General features: G+C 36.3%; 1 protein-coding gene across 2 annotated transcripts in view; it reads right to left on the bottom strand.

Annotated features, from left to right (window-relative positions):
• Window positions 1-280: 280 nt before the first annotated feature.
• Window positions 281-17,620, bottom strand: part of Fign (fidgetin, microtubule severing factor) — a 120,135-nt gene continuing 102,795 nt past the window's right edge. For both annotated transcript variants that reach the window (XM_026393133.2, XM_077798565.1), the window contains one exon: window positions 281-4,301. In XM_026393133.2, the coding sequence (XP_026248918.2) occupies window positions 2,047-4,293 (2,247 nt within the window). In that variant the 5' untranslated portion in view covers window positions 4,294-4,301 and the 3' untranslated portion in view covers window positions 281-2,046. The remainder of the gene's footprint in view (window positions 4,302-17,620) is intronic.

Genomic DNA, 17,620 nt, shown 5'->3' on the forward strand with positions numbered 1-17,620 from the left:
ACTAGTTTTTCTATGTTAAATGTTTCAGGGAATTTAACATTGTGGATGAGCTCAGTAAAAAAAAAAAAAAGAAAAAAAATTGAAAAGAAAAAAAATTAACAGAAAGACCTTTCTCGGGGCTTCTCAATGCATTTATTTATTTATTATTTATTATTTATTTATTTATTAAAATGTACATCACTTATTGAATACATAAAATGCCAGTGCTTTGCAACAGTTTTGTTACTGCATTTCTAAACTAAAAAAAAATAAAATAAAAATAAAAATAAAAAGACAGGAAAATACATTCAAAATGCTAGGCTGTTCTGCTTATGCATGGGCAGTGGCTTTGGTAAGCTACAGCCTGCAGTGTGACTGTTCAGAGGCATTGGTGACCATCAGCCGGCTCTCAATGAAAAGTTGCACATAAAGCATTAAAGGATACAAAGAACAAGTTGGTAGGAAGCAGAAGAGGAATGGGGAAATAGGAAAAATGCCACATATGCTAGGAGAGGCGGGTGGTGGACTGAGGCAGAAGTAAGCATAAAGACTAATGTTTTGGGAAACTTGGTGTATGCGGAGAGATGGAAGGAAACAAAGCAACATGTTTGGCAAGCTGTACTGTGGTGTGTGTGTCCACTTTCAATTTCCTACTTTGCTTTCCAAGAGAAACATAACAAAACTGAGGTAGAAATGAACGCAGGAGCACGAGAGCCTGGATTTCAAAATGAGAAGCAGAATTGCACTGACAAGAGTGAAGTCAAAAAGGGGAAGGGATGGAGAGGCTCTTTGCGGATACATATTGGTTGTTTTTAAATTTTTCCTTATTTGTGGGTTCGGGTTGCTATCCTCTGCATTCTATCAAACAGCACGGCAAGCCTATAAACTAGATTAGTGAAGAGAACGACGACACCATTCCCAGCAGTTTAAGGAGAACTTGCAAACTACCACCACCACCACCCCCACTACCAGCTAGGCAGTAAAAGGCAGTCCTCCTTTTCAGGTACTGTGACTTTCAGGGTCCTAAATAGGTCTGTGGCTGACTGTTCGAGACACTAACACAAACTGAATAAGTAGCTTTCCATTAACCAGTGTACCTTTTAAGAACATTTCACTTAATTATCAAGGAGCAATGTACTAAGAACTCTTGCAGTTATTGACATAAAGAATTATTCTGCTCTGGTTAATTCCCCATAATTAGTAAAAGAACTTTTAAAAAATCCTTCCATTTCTACTTTAAATCATAAGTATTCAGTTGTATCACACTTCAGTATTTTTCTGGATACATTCAAAGTAATTTTCCTTGCTATTTTCCAATTGTTGAGGTAAACATACATTTTAATATAAAGTAACATTGAAGCCTATCCTATTACTCTCAGCAGTACATAGTGCTTTCAACACATTCCTTTGAGGTACTGTACAAATCACAATCACTTTCCTGAGTTTTTGCAGACAAGAACATTAAAAGAAATGAACTGCAGAAATTAAGGTCCAGATTACCGTTACCCTGTTTTACCTGTTCTTAGCTTAATACTGCAGAACAGACAGGATTGAGGAATACTGTTGCTCTTAAAATGGCAAAAATCTGGTTTTCTGTTTGTAACACAACCGTTCATCTCTTTAGTCCAATAATGTTTGAAGTTAAAGCTCTTTATATTAGCACATGCCACCAATGTAATTGTGAGGCAAACAAAAAATAAAGCACCACTCCAGGCACTTGACAGCAACTAAATCTCGAGAACAGCAGAATGGAATCAACACACGAGGTTCATGTCCTTCTGAAATCAACACACTTGCACCTTGCTCCTTGGTGAGTGTTGTCTAGCTTGAACCGAACTGAGCATCCACGAACGCTTTCTGTCATCTGGGGCTTTCAAATCAGAAGCTCTCATTTGATCCACTTTTCCTCCAAATCTACCCTGACTCTATAAAGATGCAACTTAATTGTCGTCTTCCCCAGTACCCTTTGCAATTTAAACACTACTGGAAAGGGGCTCTATTCCCTATGTAGCAGGTTTTATGTGTGTGTGCCAACATTCATTGCATTTTTTTTTAAAAAAGACGTTATCACTGACTGCAACCAAACATTTTGTTCCATTCAACGTACATATCAAGCTCTTTTTGAGATATGCTAGGCTGAATCTTGCAGAAAGCATTTTCAAAGTCTTGATATGTAATGGGCCTCAACTGGCTGGGCATAATGGCTGAAAGGTCCGTGGCTGGCATGGCGTGGAGGGGGCCCACCGCTGCTTCCTGACACAAATGAGCCACGTCTAGTCCGGAAAAGCCTTCTGTGCGCTGGACGAGCAGTGCAAACTCCTTGTCATTGAGACAGTAATTGTGCTGTGAGAGCAGTTGTACTATTATCTGGTGCCTCGCTGTGCTGTCAGGAAGTGGGATTAAAAGTCGTTTCATGAAGTACCTACGAAGAGATTCATCTATTTCTTCGGGTTTACTGGTGGCACAAATTACTACGATTTGGTCCTCAGCCGAAGTTAGTACAGTGTCCAGCTGCATCAGAAATTCCGTTCTCATCCGACTCACTGGACTGTGTTCCTCACTCACTTGAGAGGAAAGGAGCATGTCAATGTCACTAACAAAAATCACTGAGGGCTGGCGACACCTGGCCACGAGAAAAGAGGCATGGATAATTTTCTCTGCTTCTCCTAACCACTTGGCGACTAGTCCAGAACCGGCAATTTTGAAAAACGTGGCCCCCAGCTGACCAGCTATGCATCTGCCCAGTAATGTTTTGCCTGTTCCCCGAGGTCCAAATAAAAGGATGCTCCGGGGTAAGGCCGTCAGTCCACTGAATGCATCTGACCTCAACACTGGCCACAAAACCTCCTCTTTAATGACAGCCTTCACCAGGTCGAGACCAGCGATGTCACTCCAGTCCACTGGAGGTCCTTGGGTGATAATCTCGTTGGTTACCAGGTCAATGAGGTGCGTGTCGGTGTTCTTCAGTTGCTCGTCCACAGAGTGGTTGGATGAGGTAGCTGCACGGAGTCCAGGGCCTTGCATTGGGTGAGAGAGGAGCTGCCTGTGCTCGTCCCCATGCTCACTCATTACGGGCGATGTGTACTTCCCAAAGGATTCACTGGATCTTGATCCCAATGAATTTTTAGCAGTACTGTAGGAAGGAGGGGTCAGAGCCCTACTGGACTGGCTGCTGAATTTCCTTTGCTGTTCAGAGGACATTAGCTGCTTCGTTGGCTTAAATGCTAAGGATGATGTTTCAGCACTTCTGTCAAAGCCATTCCCCCGATTTGTGTTTGAAATGCCGTTGTCGGGCATTCGGTACATAGGACTCTGTGTAGATCTCTGTTGGCCATAGCTGTAATTTCCATAACTGGAGTCCATATCTCCTTGCCCTGCCATGTAGAAAGCTTTCCTTTTGAGAGAACTTGCCGAACTATTTGTCAGAGCCGAGGGTGCAATAGGTGTCAAACCATGACCCTGGTAGGTGTAACCAGGAACAGTGGTGGGGGGCAGGGGAGTGGGGGCAGGGATTCCTGAAGGCAGGTATGCTGAAGGAGGAGGGGGTGCACCCCCAGGGCTGTACCCAGACCCCACAGCAGTCTGAGGAGGATAGCTAGCAGAGGGATAGCTGTAACTGGAGAGGTTAGAAGTCCCATTGTAGCCTGGGACCAGGGCTGGTGGTGGAGGAGGTGGCGGTGGTGGCTGTAGGAGCCCAGAGCTATGCAAAGGAGATGGATGAGGTGAAGGAAGTGCAGGTGCTGGCTGGCTACTGTAAGTAGAATGCAAATATGATCCGTTGTATCCTGGGGCATATTCCTGAGATGGGAGCCCTGCATGAAGACTAGGTACGGTGTGGCTTCCACAGGTACTACTTGAGTAACTAGGTTCTGTCAGGTTGCTGGCCACCCCAGGAGAGCTCCCTATACTTGCAGAGACATCTGCTGGAGGGAGGGCTGAACTAACTCCAGCTTTGCTGGCAGTAATAACATCCGGAACACAGTTCATGGGATACACGGCCTCAGAATTCAAGGAAGGCTGCCAGGGTTCACTTTCATTTTTCCGACCATTCACTAGTCCCGATGGTGCATCTGAATAGTTGCTGAGAACAGGTCGGTCCACAGGACCTTCCAAAATGCCAGAATACTTCTCTGCATATTTTTTTAATAGGTTGGATGCAGTCAGAGCAGATATGTCATCATTCGCCCAAGCATACTGATAGGTGCGCTGCAAATGACCTCTGTAGGCTTCAACTTTGTGGGCAGGAGACCGAGTGGTTGAGGTGATGTCAAAGTGCTGTTCTGGCCACTGGGCATGCTCTGGCGTCCACTGCATCTTCAAGCCTAAGGATTTGGGGGAGGGTGGTGGAAACAATTAATTCACTTAGCTATTCATCATATGTCTTAAAGCTTTCCCCCCAAATGCTTTTTCCACTTATTATCTTCCATTAATGATATCTACATTATAAAGAATCTCCACAGCTTACAGTACCCATTATGATCTCTGTATTATGCTTTTGTGGGACTGAGGACTGAACCCAGGGCATCGTGCATGCTAGGCAAGCACTCTACCACTGAGCTACATTTCCAATCAGATCTCTATAATATAAACTCTTTAAAGTGAACTGAATTTTAGCCCTCTATGAAAGTAAACTGCATTTAAAAGAAAACTCTGTAGAAGACCCAATGCTTTTCATTTTTAAGTAATAAGCAAATCTATTTCTGTCAAGCCCATCAATTTACTGTATATTACACATACATACACAAACATATATATGTACACACACATTTCTGCAGATGAGAATTCAATCATGGGTTCTTCCAATAAAATATTCATGGATTTTAAATATCTGGCATATGATAGTATTAACATGTACAATATCTAGCTATTCTGTCTCTTCACATCACAGTTTCTGTTTTATATTTTAACAATATAAAAATGAGACACAGCTGACAGATCACATCTAGGATACCTCTCTTATTTGGTACTGAACACCTAGTTAGCACAGTATAATGCTCCCTGCGCAGAACAATATGACACAGACATAGCAGGTCATTCCATAATCCAACTCTCATCTAAAGTGGTCCACGACAGTTTCAAATCTGCTTCGTGGAGTGCAGCAAAGCAATCTCCCAGGCAGCGCTCCATCGCTTTCATCGCACAAAGCCTACAACTCGGTATGAATTACAACTGGCTCCTTTCTGCCTCTCAGTTCTGTTGTTGAGTCTCTGGAAAAAAAAACAAGCATCACTTGTCTGTCTGTCTTCTAGCATTCTCCCTTCTTATAATCCTCCTCCCTTTATAGCCTCCATTTTACCAAGAGGGGAGGGCAGAACATCATATATACATATGATATGTATGATCATATATATATATGCATATGAGGGGGGAACTAAAGTGAAAGGAAGGTAAGACTGGAGAGATTCTGTTTCTAACTCTTTACATTTCTATAGGAAGCTGTGTGTGGCAGAAACTGAAAAAAAATACTACATAATGGGCTCATATAGGTAACTCTGTCATCTGCTAGATTACTAACTGAAGGAAAGTGACTATTGAACACACTGTAAAATAAGTATTTTCCCCATAATAAGAGAACATACTAAGCAGTTAGAATCAGGGAATCATTTGAATTTAAACTTTTAAAAAGGTCTTGAAAATGAACTTATTTCACAGATCGGAAAAACATGGTCCAAAGAGATTCCCAAAGCATCCTTCAAGGCCTCATCGGTAGTTATTTGCAGAAGAAAACTGGAACCCTGTTCTCCTATTTCCTATCATCCTATCATCCCATTCTAATTTCTGCTTGGTTGGAACATTTCCTGTTCTGGTACAGCTATATTAGGCCCCCTTAATCTCCTTTGTATTACCCAAAGTGAATTTTGCAAACAGTCTTGTGCCCTCTGGCAGAGATTCCTTGATAAGAAGGAGGCCTGGTCTAAATGAAGCATCTGTGGCATCAGCTCCCTTCTGAATTACCAGTCTATTTTGACAGCTTCTACCACCTTCTGTTCTCCTCCTTCAACTCCTTTAGCTCTTCATTGCCTGGCTCTGGCTTCTGACATGGCCAGCTTTGACTTACTGAGCTAAACTGAACACAGCACACCGTTTGGTAACAGAATGGCATGTTGATTCCCTTCTGACTCCCTCTTCCTTGTTTGCAAAACCACTGCACCAGACACTGGAAGTTAATTAGCAGGATGATGCTGTGCTAATTGTGTTAATTTACAAGGTTTTAGTCAAAGAGAATCATGCCAGGGCTGGCACTGCTGTCATGCTTCCGACTTAATGATTAAGAAATACTGAAAACAAGGTGGGAAGGATTGCAGTAATTACACAATAAATGAATAAAGCAACAGGATTCATTTGCAAATATATTTTACTGCAGTTGTACTCATTTGCATTTGGATTTTAAAAAAGGATCCATGTAGATATTCATTTGCAAATCACCAACTCAGTTAAATTAAGTCTGAATGCTGCACAGTATAACTTAATCAACCTTTATATATGTGTATGCGTATATATCTAGTAAAAATAATGAAAGACCTTATTTCTCTTGTATATGCAACAGATTTTTCCTTCACTTTCCCTCAGCTACCCCAATCTTTGTATATTTTTGTTTTAAAATTTTGCACATTTTAAAATAATCTCTTCCAAAGGTAAAATAGTACTGTAAATCCTGATGAAGTGCAACTCACATCAGTTCGCTCAGAGAGGCTGTGACAGTGAGTTCTAGGAAGAACTAAAGTGATATGCTTAATTGTCTTGGCTTTCTCAATCATTGCTTTTTAACGGGGAGGAAAACACACCACAAAATGGGTGAAATGACTGAAACCACACTTAAAGAGAAAAAGATGCAATTTTAATGAAGCAGCATTTCAGGAATCATACTTTCATTAAATTCAACTGGAAATTATTAAGAGCAAATCACCAGGAACCAATCGCGAGTAATCAGTATCTAAATTCTTCTAGTGTCATGGGATTTACTTCAAGCCTTATAAAAAGCAGAGAATATTAATGTGACTGTAATGTAGAACTGTCTAAAAGACCTATAAATTCATTAGTCCTGTAAGTTATTTCTAGGGAATTTCCATTAGGATTTTTTTCTTTAAATATTATCAAAATAATGAGTGGAGAAAATAACAACTTACATATCCTATGACTCGGCATTTTAGGAGCTTTATACAAGAGAGACATGAATAAACAGCTTGCAGCAAGGTCTCAGAAAATAATTTAAAAGTCACAGGCAATGGAATTTACTACAAAACACACACACACACACACACACACACACACACACACGCAAGTACACACTCAAAAGTTAAAGAGCGGGTCTTCCTTTCATTTAGCTGAGCTAAATACTGTTGGCATTAGTTAACATACTGATCAAACATGATAGAGAAAAATATCTTTGAACAAAAATTAAACTGGCTTAGAGTTGTCATGCATATGCATATATACACACATAAATATATACATATAATATATTTAAAGCAGAATGTAAAATCCTTCACCTTTTTCAACTTAAATAACGTTTCCTGTAAATTAATCATTTACAAAAAAAAATTTTAAAATGCTCTTAACAAGTTACAACTGGTATAAAAGATGAGCATATGCATTTAATAAAACAGAATGTCCATTTTCACTGGGTATTTCTGCATAGTTTAACTCTAGCAAAACTAATTAAATTTCATAAGATTTCTGTTTCATCTGAAATTAAGAAAAGATCCTATCTATCAAAATTATTTATTTGGAACAATTACTAGATACACCATTGCCTTTGAAATCTCAAGCTATTTTTGGATGTGCTTACCAAGATAATTGGAAGTTTATTTATTGATGCATACTAAATAACAATAACCTTAGCAGGGCTGCAAAAGACAAGATTGAGTTTTGATTAAACTTAAGGAAACAAAATTATTCACGTACCCTGAAACATGAGGTTTTATCCAGTGCTTTCAAATCATCACTGCTATTTGAAAACATAATCATAGTTAACCATTAACTAGTTCTTAATATTAGTGGGATCTTAAGAAATCATTGTTCAGCATATTGTCCTGGCCTTAGAGGCAAAAAGAGCCATTTTACCAGTTTCTTGAATTTTAACACTAATTTAGAAGTAATAGCAAACTTGTTTTGTAGTTGCTGTTCTGTTTATTGGCTATGATAATTTTGATGTGAAATGAAGGAAATGCAGAACCGCATGTTCTTTGAACAAAACAATCACTCCCCATTTGATTGTGCTACTCCTGTCTGTGAATGAGAGGCAGTCCTTAATTTGGCACCCCCAAAGGAGAGAGACTTAAAAACAGCTTTCTATATGACTTCTCAGAAGAGGAAAAGAAAAACCTCAGAAAACACATTCTTTTTGCATTATTAGATATTTGACTCCAGAATAATAATTCCCACTATTTTTGGGAAAGAACTTAAACAGGTACAGTAAAACATCAGAAAACAGGAAACTAAGAAAAATAGGTTTTAGAGGTGAGTAAAAATTGTTCCAAAACATCAAATTTTATTTTTGAAAGGAGGAGAAAATTCTTAACACAGCTGGCAAAATTCACAATGCACTGTGTTCCTTTTAAAAATAATTTAATAGAAACTTGCTTTTAAGATATTTTGTCATAAGTGTTGAATAGAGATGGCAGGTGCTACAATAAAACCTCTGTTTTGTTATTTTATTGTTATAGGATGAATATATATATATATATATATACATGCACGCACATATAAATCAGGAAGTCTATACTTCCTATATAACTTGGTGGTTTTGATAACATTTACCATTCTTATCATTAAACATTTCAGAGCTTAGGTTCAATTACTAAACTGCTACTGCCCTGTTACTTCTTTTATTTTGTTGTTGCATTCTGAAACAGCCACTGTGATATCCCTTGAAGTTCTGCCATAGTCTCAAAGTTACAAAGAAAGAGTTACATAGAAAATTGAGAGGTATGAACACAAATTTCAGGATGGGTGGAAATTAGAAATAAAATGCTAGGTCTTCTAGGATCTACTGTTAGCAATATTCCTGTAAATATTAATTGAGGTACACACTCGTGATACTGCTCCCACCCTTAATAAGCATATGCTATTCAACAGTTTGGCAGGTCTATAGCAGCCCTCTTCAACTACGTTCCCATAGGGTAATTCTGGCTGCTAGGGACTCAGCACTCATTTGTACATTTTCTCAGACTTCCTAAGGGCAGAGACCTGAGGCAAACACCTGCAGGCAAGGCGGGCTTCCCTGCTCTGGGAGAGCTGCACCACCTTAGCTTGTCTATTCCAGTCCATTGAGCTACTGTACCTCTCAACTTTTCATCACTGCTTTTTAACATTTAAAATATTTAATAGTGTTTAGCAAGTTCTCTCTAGAAAACAATTAAAACTAGAGTAAATATAGCAAAGTAATTATACCAGTTCACAGTCCCTTCAGCCTAGTAATGCAACAAATTCATCATCTCTTAGGAACAAACAGAGAATTCAGAATTTTAAGTAGAGAATAGCAAATTCATTTGCTAAAAATATAGGTTTATGCAGTGAGAAAGGGACTCCAAACCTTCTGGTACTGAAAACCTGCCCTGTGCAATATCTAATTGTTATTCTTCAAGGGAGTGAGGACTAGATGAAGTGTTTGAGCAGACTCAGCAGCCCTGTTCGCATGTCTAGTCATCCTTGTCAGCTGAGAGGCCAACAAAGCAGTACCCAGTATTAGATGTACTAATGCATTTGATCTGGAAATTTCCTCAGCCTATTTCCTGATAATTCCTAATCTAAAATTATAACAGTAGATTAAAAATAATAAATGGGGGGGGGAATGTGGGAGAGAAGCACAAAATACATATTCTCTTTAATCCACCTAATTTGGTTCCATCATGAGTATACCAAAACTAGAATTATTTTCTAATCTTCATGCGATAGAGGGAGTCTCAAATTTACTTAGACATCAAACTCAGGGTTTACTATATGCAAGCTTTGGGGTTCTATGTGATTCAAGGGAATCTAGTTTGTTTTACAAGGTGATAAAAACCTTTCAGCTTTCTGTCTTCTTTAAAATTTCACATTCTACATTCTCTAAAATTACATTCTTGATTTTGTGGATTAACAGAACTTAAAAAATGATCTTAGCCCACTCTAGATGGTGTCACTTTCAGTTCTGAATTTTCCTTACTATAGCGTCCTATGGGGGGGCTATTAACAAGCTTGTGTATCCCAGAATTTTACTTGGAGCTATTACTAGATGGTTGAGATAGAAAGAGACTAAAGAAACAAGCTTTAAAATTTTGTTTGAAGAGTGAAAATTTCCAGATTGGAGATCAGACCACTGATTCCAGATTGGAGATCAGACCACTGACACTGCGTGTCAATTACTTGTTCTAATCTTGGTCAAGCTGCTCAGGCACAATGTACTCCTTTTCCTCCACTGTGGAACTTGGATGGTCTATCCTCCTAGATTGCTATGAGGTGCTAGGATTATCTAAAATAATAGCATTTTGTGAAAATAGTTTCCAAGGATGAGCTGCTGCACGATTATTATTATTTATTTTTAAAAAACTAGAAGTGCACTAAACATAAAAGAACATTGGCTAGAGAGAAAACAGGCGAAGTCACTCCCAGAATTTTACAGATCAGTTTTTCTTCAACTTCAGGACAGCTACTGAAGAGGAAATCTTCCAGTGTAAATGTTGAATGCAAATGAGTATGAAATTATTTCATATTCAGCAGAACATAAAAAGATATTTCCTTGATCAAAAAGATGTCAGAAATTCAAAATTTTTTCATGGTATCTTATTTCATATTTTTTATTTTATCAGTGGCTCAACACTGAAGAGAAAAAACTAAGAAACAAAGCACTTAGAGGTTTAGAACTAATTAAGAATGTTCATAAACTTCCAGTCCCAAAATAAGATATTCTAATTATATAATTTATATATTTCTTATTTTTAAGACAAGCTAAAGATCTTAGAATATCTCATTCTTGCCTGGCAACAGCTGGCTAAATCTGACTACTTACTTCCTTTTTGGACACAATATAACCTTTCCTCCACATCATGGTGTTCCATTTCCTATTACATCACATATTTTTATATCGAACAGGTCACACAGCCATATGAATTTATGACTTCACTCTGAAGCTTCAAGCATGAGTTTCCTCACTTATGTACATTTTCTTGAAAACCAGCAAGAAAATGTAGTGCTCTAAAAAACTTTTTAAAACATGTGATCATTTTAGAAGAAAAATTTTTCAAGTACTATTTTTCATAAGAAAGCGTCCCTTTCCCTCTTAAAAATTAGTGCTAATTTTCTCCTGAATTCACAGTCATTAGTACAGTAGTGTGGAATGATGGATAATGTTATCCTTAAAAAACTTGTTCAAGATAATTGTTTCAGTTTTCCTTTTTGCACATTTATCAGATATAGTTCCTGTTGTCTTCCATATAGCCATCTCCACCATTCTTTATATGCTCCTTTGAATATGCTATAGATTCTGATACCACAAACCAAAGTTTACTCTAGTAGTAAAGCATCTCCTGTTACTCGGTTGCATTAGTTTTACAATTTTGGGGTAGGCTGTTTAGTTTACTCTAAAGGTGTGCTTCTTTTTTTGTACAGAAAGTTGTTAGATGAATGGTCCTGGGCAAGTGGCTGATATCATCCTTTTTGTTATCAGCCTAGTGAGAGCCTGTGTTCAGTGTTGCAGGCACCATGACTTGGACTGGGAGGGGATATGCCCTGACTTTGAATTTAACTTGGAGGTGACTTATAACTTGAAATGCATTAAATATTCACTCATGAAAATATAATCAAATAAATAAAACTATTTTGCCAATATTTTCATACTGAAGATGAAACTTGGTATGAGTGGATCTAACTGGTCATTATTTTTAATATATGCAAGACATATAAGAAGGTGGCTTATATTTATGAGAATGAAAGCAAAATACTTATGCAAAACAAATTACATTGATGACAGAAATATCACTTTCAGACCACAGAAATTATATTCAGTATATGATCAAGCTCTACACCTTATCATTCAAAACAACTCAGGAAATCATGATCATAATTCAAAATAAGTACATGTTTTTCCTGTGGGACTCTAAAATTTCCAATACTTAAACTATACAAATGAACATATACTCACACAGAGAAATCCTCAGAGTTTAAAAATATGATTGACATGATTTGTGTGTGGGGGAGGAGGGAAACTTAAAGTTTCTGGGCAAAAAAAAAAAGCAATTTTATTAATAATCTAAAACTAAAAACAGTGACCAAAACTGTGAATCATCTGGTAAATAATTCACAAGAAGATATCACTGCATACACAAACAATCCAAATATACAAATGATTCATATTCCTAATCTTAGTGTCAGGTGTCATCAACTATTGCAAGGGAAAGAGTCTGAGATAAGTGGTTATTTTCCCATGTGAAGACACATGTATTGTTTTTGCTACTTCTGTGAATTTTTGACAATTTATCATCAGTTTAAGTAGTGCTTTATAGTTAACCTTTAGATTTGTTATTTGCAGCCTTTCATTTCTCATGTGTCTCTTCATCTTCCCATGTATGTTTTTCAATCCATTAAGACTATCAGCCCTTCCCCCAGTTCTTTTTGTCATACAAAGATCATCAGGACACCGCATAAGTCCATAGGGACTGCCAGGGCTAATGAATATGTATGCTCTGTGTCACAACAGAGCATTTCCCTGTTCTGCAGAATCAACTCTCTTAAGTGTGTAAATAACAGGTGAGCTGTGTAGCATGCAGGGATAAATGGGGTTAACACAACCAGAGAACCCCATGCTAGAATCCTGGCATCTTGCCTATATGATGGACCCAGAGAAAGAAATTCTAATGCCAAAAGTATTGTACATTTCCCAAGTGTTCTGAATCCTTATGCTTAATTTTTTTTATTAATTCTCTAAATTTGTATATGACAGTGGAATGCCTTCCAATTCTTATTACACATATAGAGCACAATTTGTCCTATCTCTGGCTGTATACAAAGTATATTCATTCCAATTTGTGTCTTCATACATGTACTTTGGATAATATTGTTAAAAAGGGACTTTTCAAAGATAACAATTACAATCATCCTAAAAGGCTGAGATTATTACAGGTGATTCAAAAGATACTATTTTCCACATAATGTATGTTTACACTTTTAATTAACACAAACTAAGGCAACCTGATACCTTGTATTATGATATGGCTGCCTGATTTTCTCAGTCAAAAATCCTAAAATGTTACACTAACCACGATGTACAAACCTATTTGTAAATACTTACTTGCATGTGTATATTCTATTTCAAGTATCTAAATGTAAGGCTCAATTTAGTTATATTTAAATTTAACTCTATTCATTTTAGCCCAACACACCAAGCTGACAAGGGTCAATAAACAAATTCAGAATCTCCCAAACCCCATGACCTTGTGTAAATGGAATTTGCATTCATCCTCTTTTCTGTTTCTCTGGAACTTAATTCTAGAAAGATAGTTTACCTAAAAATGCTTGTTTAAGACTGAGAACTCTCATATAATTAGAAAGGGAGGAAGTGCATTATTTACATATTACATAATACAATCCTTCCACCATTCTCCTTAAAAACTCTTTGCTTTAGGTGAATCTAAAGTGTGCAAAACGCAGACAAATTTTGTTTAGGCTATTTATAATTTTTTTTCTTTTTGGCAATTCATGCATTAATTTTTAATGCAATAGCAAAATAGTGTCTTGGATTAAAAAAAAAAAAACTCTATAGTCAGGGTTGGGTGACATAGTGCATTAATTCAGTGTCCTTCACTCCTGGGACCTGTGTATAATTTAGTCCAGCCTGAAGAAAATAACTTTGATCTGAAGGCAGTGGAAAAAGCTACATATGAAATGAGTTTTGGTAGGTTTAGTGTTGTTTCTTCCACAGAAGAGGACATATGAAGATAAACTGCTTTAGAATACAACCAGCATGGCCCAGGATGAAAAGTGAAGTGCTCTCAGCAGGGACAGCAGTATTATCACCTTTGTATTTTCCCCACCCTGTTCCAAGTAGGGTCTGGGGAAATAAATCTAGACTCCACCTATAATTGGGATGCCCTGAATTTCCAGATAAACAGAACCTTGTTAAAGTGCAATGTGAATGACGGTCTGATTGTCAGTGCTGTTGGCTTTTTCATTTGTAAAAACAAAGAATGCTGCATAACAAGACAGAAGCAGAGGAGACCAGCATCTTCAAAAAAAGTGGCATTTCCAGTCCTGGAGGAGGTACCCAACACCACTGTCCATGGGAATGTGCTAACAGGACAGAACACAAGGAAATAAATTGTTTCTTCCTATCCCATCTTGATTGTGTTCTTTATGACAGTAATTAACAACACAATTCCATCTACTGTTAGATGGATAATGATGTTGTATATTTTTTTAAAGTGTAAGCTCTGGCTAAATTGAATAAAATGGTCGATCCAGTCTTATGTGTATTAATCACATGACATATAGATCTCCTTCTTTTGCTTATAATTCTCCAAATAATCCCAGTTTAATTCTCTTCTGCTGTGAGCAAACATGTGTGGCTTACTTTGTCTCTAATAGAGCGTTAAAAATAATGTTGCTTTCAATATTGTCTTCAGTAGAGTTAAAAGCTGGAATGATGTTACTTCTCTATGGTGTAATCAATTCTAAAATTTTATATTCTTGTTGATGATTATAAACTATTTTAATACCTCCTGGGTGATGGATAATACAGTGTTTCAGTCATAGTTGGAAATGAGATGATACGTTGAAACAAGCTTAATTTTACATTTGCTAGTTTTAGTTGTTTAGTGAAATCTTTCTGCTACTTTTTCAAATTGTCTTATCTCATTAATTGCACTCAAATTCCCAAAGTAACAGGAAATCCAAAATGTATACAGAACTATACAGATAACACAAGTAGGCTATGTAAAAATCAAACATAGGTGTCTGTAATTTTGCATATGTAATCGTAGTTTGGAAAGGACATACAGAAAATGAGGAAAAGGAATGAGAGAAGAAAAAGTTATTTTGAAAACTGCTATCATCCTCCTTAATGTCTGTGTCATACAAGCCTAATTATTAATAATATCTGACTACAAAAAAAATACATTCTAATTCACCTGTGGTGGTGTGAGGAGTATTAGAGACTTAAACACAAGTCCTTATACACTCTAAGTACATACTCTGGTGTGTTGGGGACTAAACACAAGTCCTTATACACTCTAAGAACATACTCTATCACTGACTTGTACCCCAGCACACCAAAACCAAATTCTTATTTAACTAATGTGTAATATGTACATCATATTTTTAATCAAAATTCATCACTGCTTACATTTTTATTTGGCTATGTATTTGATTTTTGTGTTTTTTTTTTAAACCAGTTCAAATACATCAAAAAGCTCGACATTTATAAAACTTAAAATCTTATTTATGATCTCAAAACACACCGTGAACACTTATTTCCTTAGCTGAATATTCATTTTGGGGAAGGTCTGAATTTACATAAAAAGCAAATCATTACTTTAAAACTATAATTGAGTTACATAGGAAAGTATTCCATTGTTAACTATTTTTTGTTAATAGTAAATACAATAGTTTTTAAAATCATTATAGATAATTCATAGAATTCATGCTGAATCATAGGTCTAGAAGTACATTCCTACTCATTAAACTGATGTATCTGTAAAAACACTTCTTTTTAATAGGTCTTTTTAACAGCATCAGTATACACACAAGCATATGGCAATTTTATTTATATTTTACTTTTCATCTCTGGGCCATATAAGATCACTTAGCTAACGTGTGCAGATTTTTCGGCCGAGGATGTTTTAGTGTGCCCTATTTTTATTTAGTGCTTTTATATCTAACCATTGTTTTCATATTTTGCTTTAGAAATTATTTTATCCAGTTCAATGTCGAATGATATTATACCTTTAAAAGAATCTATTAAAAATATACAATAAAATAGCGGATTGCATCTCTGGCCATAGCTCCCAGAAGCATTAAAGTGTTACTAGAGTACCCAAATGACAACAATGACAGCTTAATCACTTAAAGGCTTTTTTACATTAACAGGCCCACCCTGCCCAGTTTTAGTAGTAATAGTCCAGGCATGATTTAATAGGAGGTTTTCTGCAAAATACAGCTAAGTAATTCTCTTTTTAAAAAATAAAATCAAGTTGTGTGTCTACTGAACAATCCTTTGCACTTTGTGAAATATTAGTGCACATTTGTAAAGCTTTGTTGCTTTTATTTTTCCTCTCCCTAATACATGCATTAAAATATTGGTCTGATAATTAGCATGCATAATCCAACAGCTTCCTGTATTGTTATGATTTTAGGCAGAAGTCCATGTAGAAAACATAATTGAAAGGTTGAGCCTATTAATCTGGAGAACAACCTCCACAAACCAAATAGGAATGAATCATTTTTAAGTTTCTCCCTCCTTTATAGCTTTATACTGCTATGAAGACAACCACAATGAAACCAGAGAAACTAAAGGTGACCTTATTTAGACATATTAGTCAAGGCATCCTTTGCTGTTTTTAAGCAAACATGATTGTGCCTCCACTTTGTCCATCCAGTTTCCCAGTGTGTAAATTGGATGATGACTTGGACAATTCTCTCTTCATTAGAGAGTGGTGGAAAGGAAATATAGAGGTGATTTTTTTTTTCCTTTTTGAACTCTGTGGTGTCTTATAGCTTCCAAAGCAGCAGCAAGGAGATTGTGTGTGTGCGTGTGTGTGTGTGTGTGCACGTGTGCGTGGAGAGAGAGAAAGAGACAGAGAGAGATCTATATCTATATATATGCTTTTTTTTCCCCTAGACAAGCTGTCGTAATTGAAATGAAGTCTAATCAGACTCATTACTGTTTTCAGCAATTTTCACCACCAAAGATGCTTATTAGGTAACTGTGTTTAATAAACCACTCTTTAGAAAAATACCAGTAATGAGCTCTTAACAGCCAATCTTTAGCGTGAATGTAATGTGAAAAGTGTTCCTAGCACTGAATAGATTTTCACATTTAGTAGTGTCATAATTAAGCTCTCTGAATTGGTTGCTGTGATGTTGGATTTATTATAATAATTTTATTTTTTCTATTTTAAATATACTTGGAATTGAAGCCATCTTTTATTAGAGTAGGATTTTGTTCACTGTTCAGCAAATTTTAGATTAGTGCCAAACTGGTCAAAAGGATTTTCAGCTAGGTATATTTTTTTAACAAATGGTAACCAAGGATTTTATGACTGATATTAGTCATCAAATCTTTTCTCATTGGCATTCCCACACATCGTAAAAAAACCTTCCTGTCATTTTATTATGACAAATCAAGAAAAGTTATCTCAGATATATATACATATATATATATACACACACATATATTGTGTTCATTAGGAAAAAATATCACTATGTTTAACATACAAAAAAAATAAAAATTCTGAAAGGACTATTTGAAGAAATATTGACCTTTCATAATAAATAACATACTATATATATTATATATATTTATATATATACATAAACATTATATTGTTTTATTAAATATTATCCTCAAACATATGAACACCACTTTCTCCTTGATTTTTTTCTATTTTATAACTATTTTCTAAGTTCTTTCCATTAAAGGGTATTATTATAGATATATATTATTTATATG

The sequence above is a fragment of the Urocitellus parryii genome, chromosome 1, assembly GCF_045843805.1.
Source record: "Urocitellus parryii isolate mUroPar1 chromosome 1, mUroPar1.hap1, whole genome shotgun sequence".
Classification (NCBI taxonomy): Eukaryota; Metazoa; Chordata; class Mammalia; order Rodentia; family Sciuridae; genus Urocitellus; species Urocitellus parryii.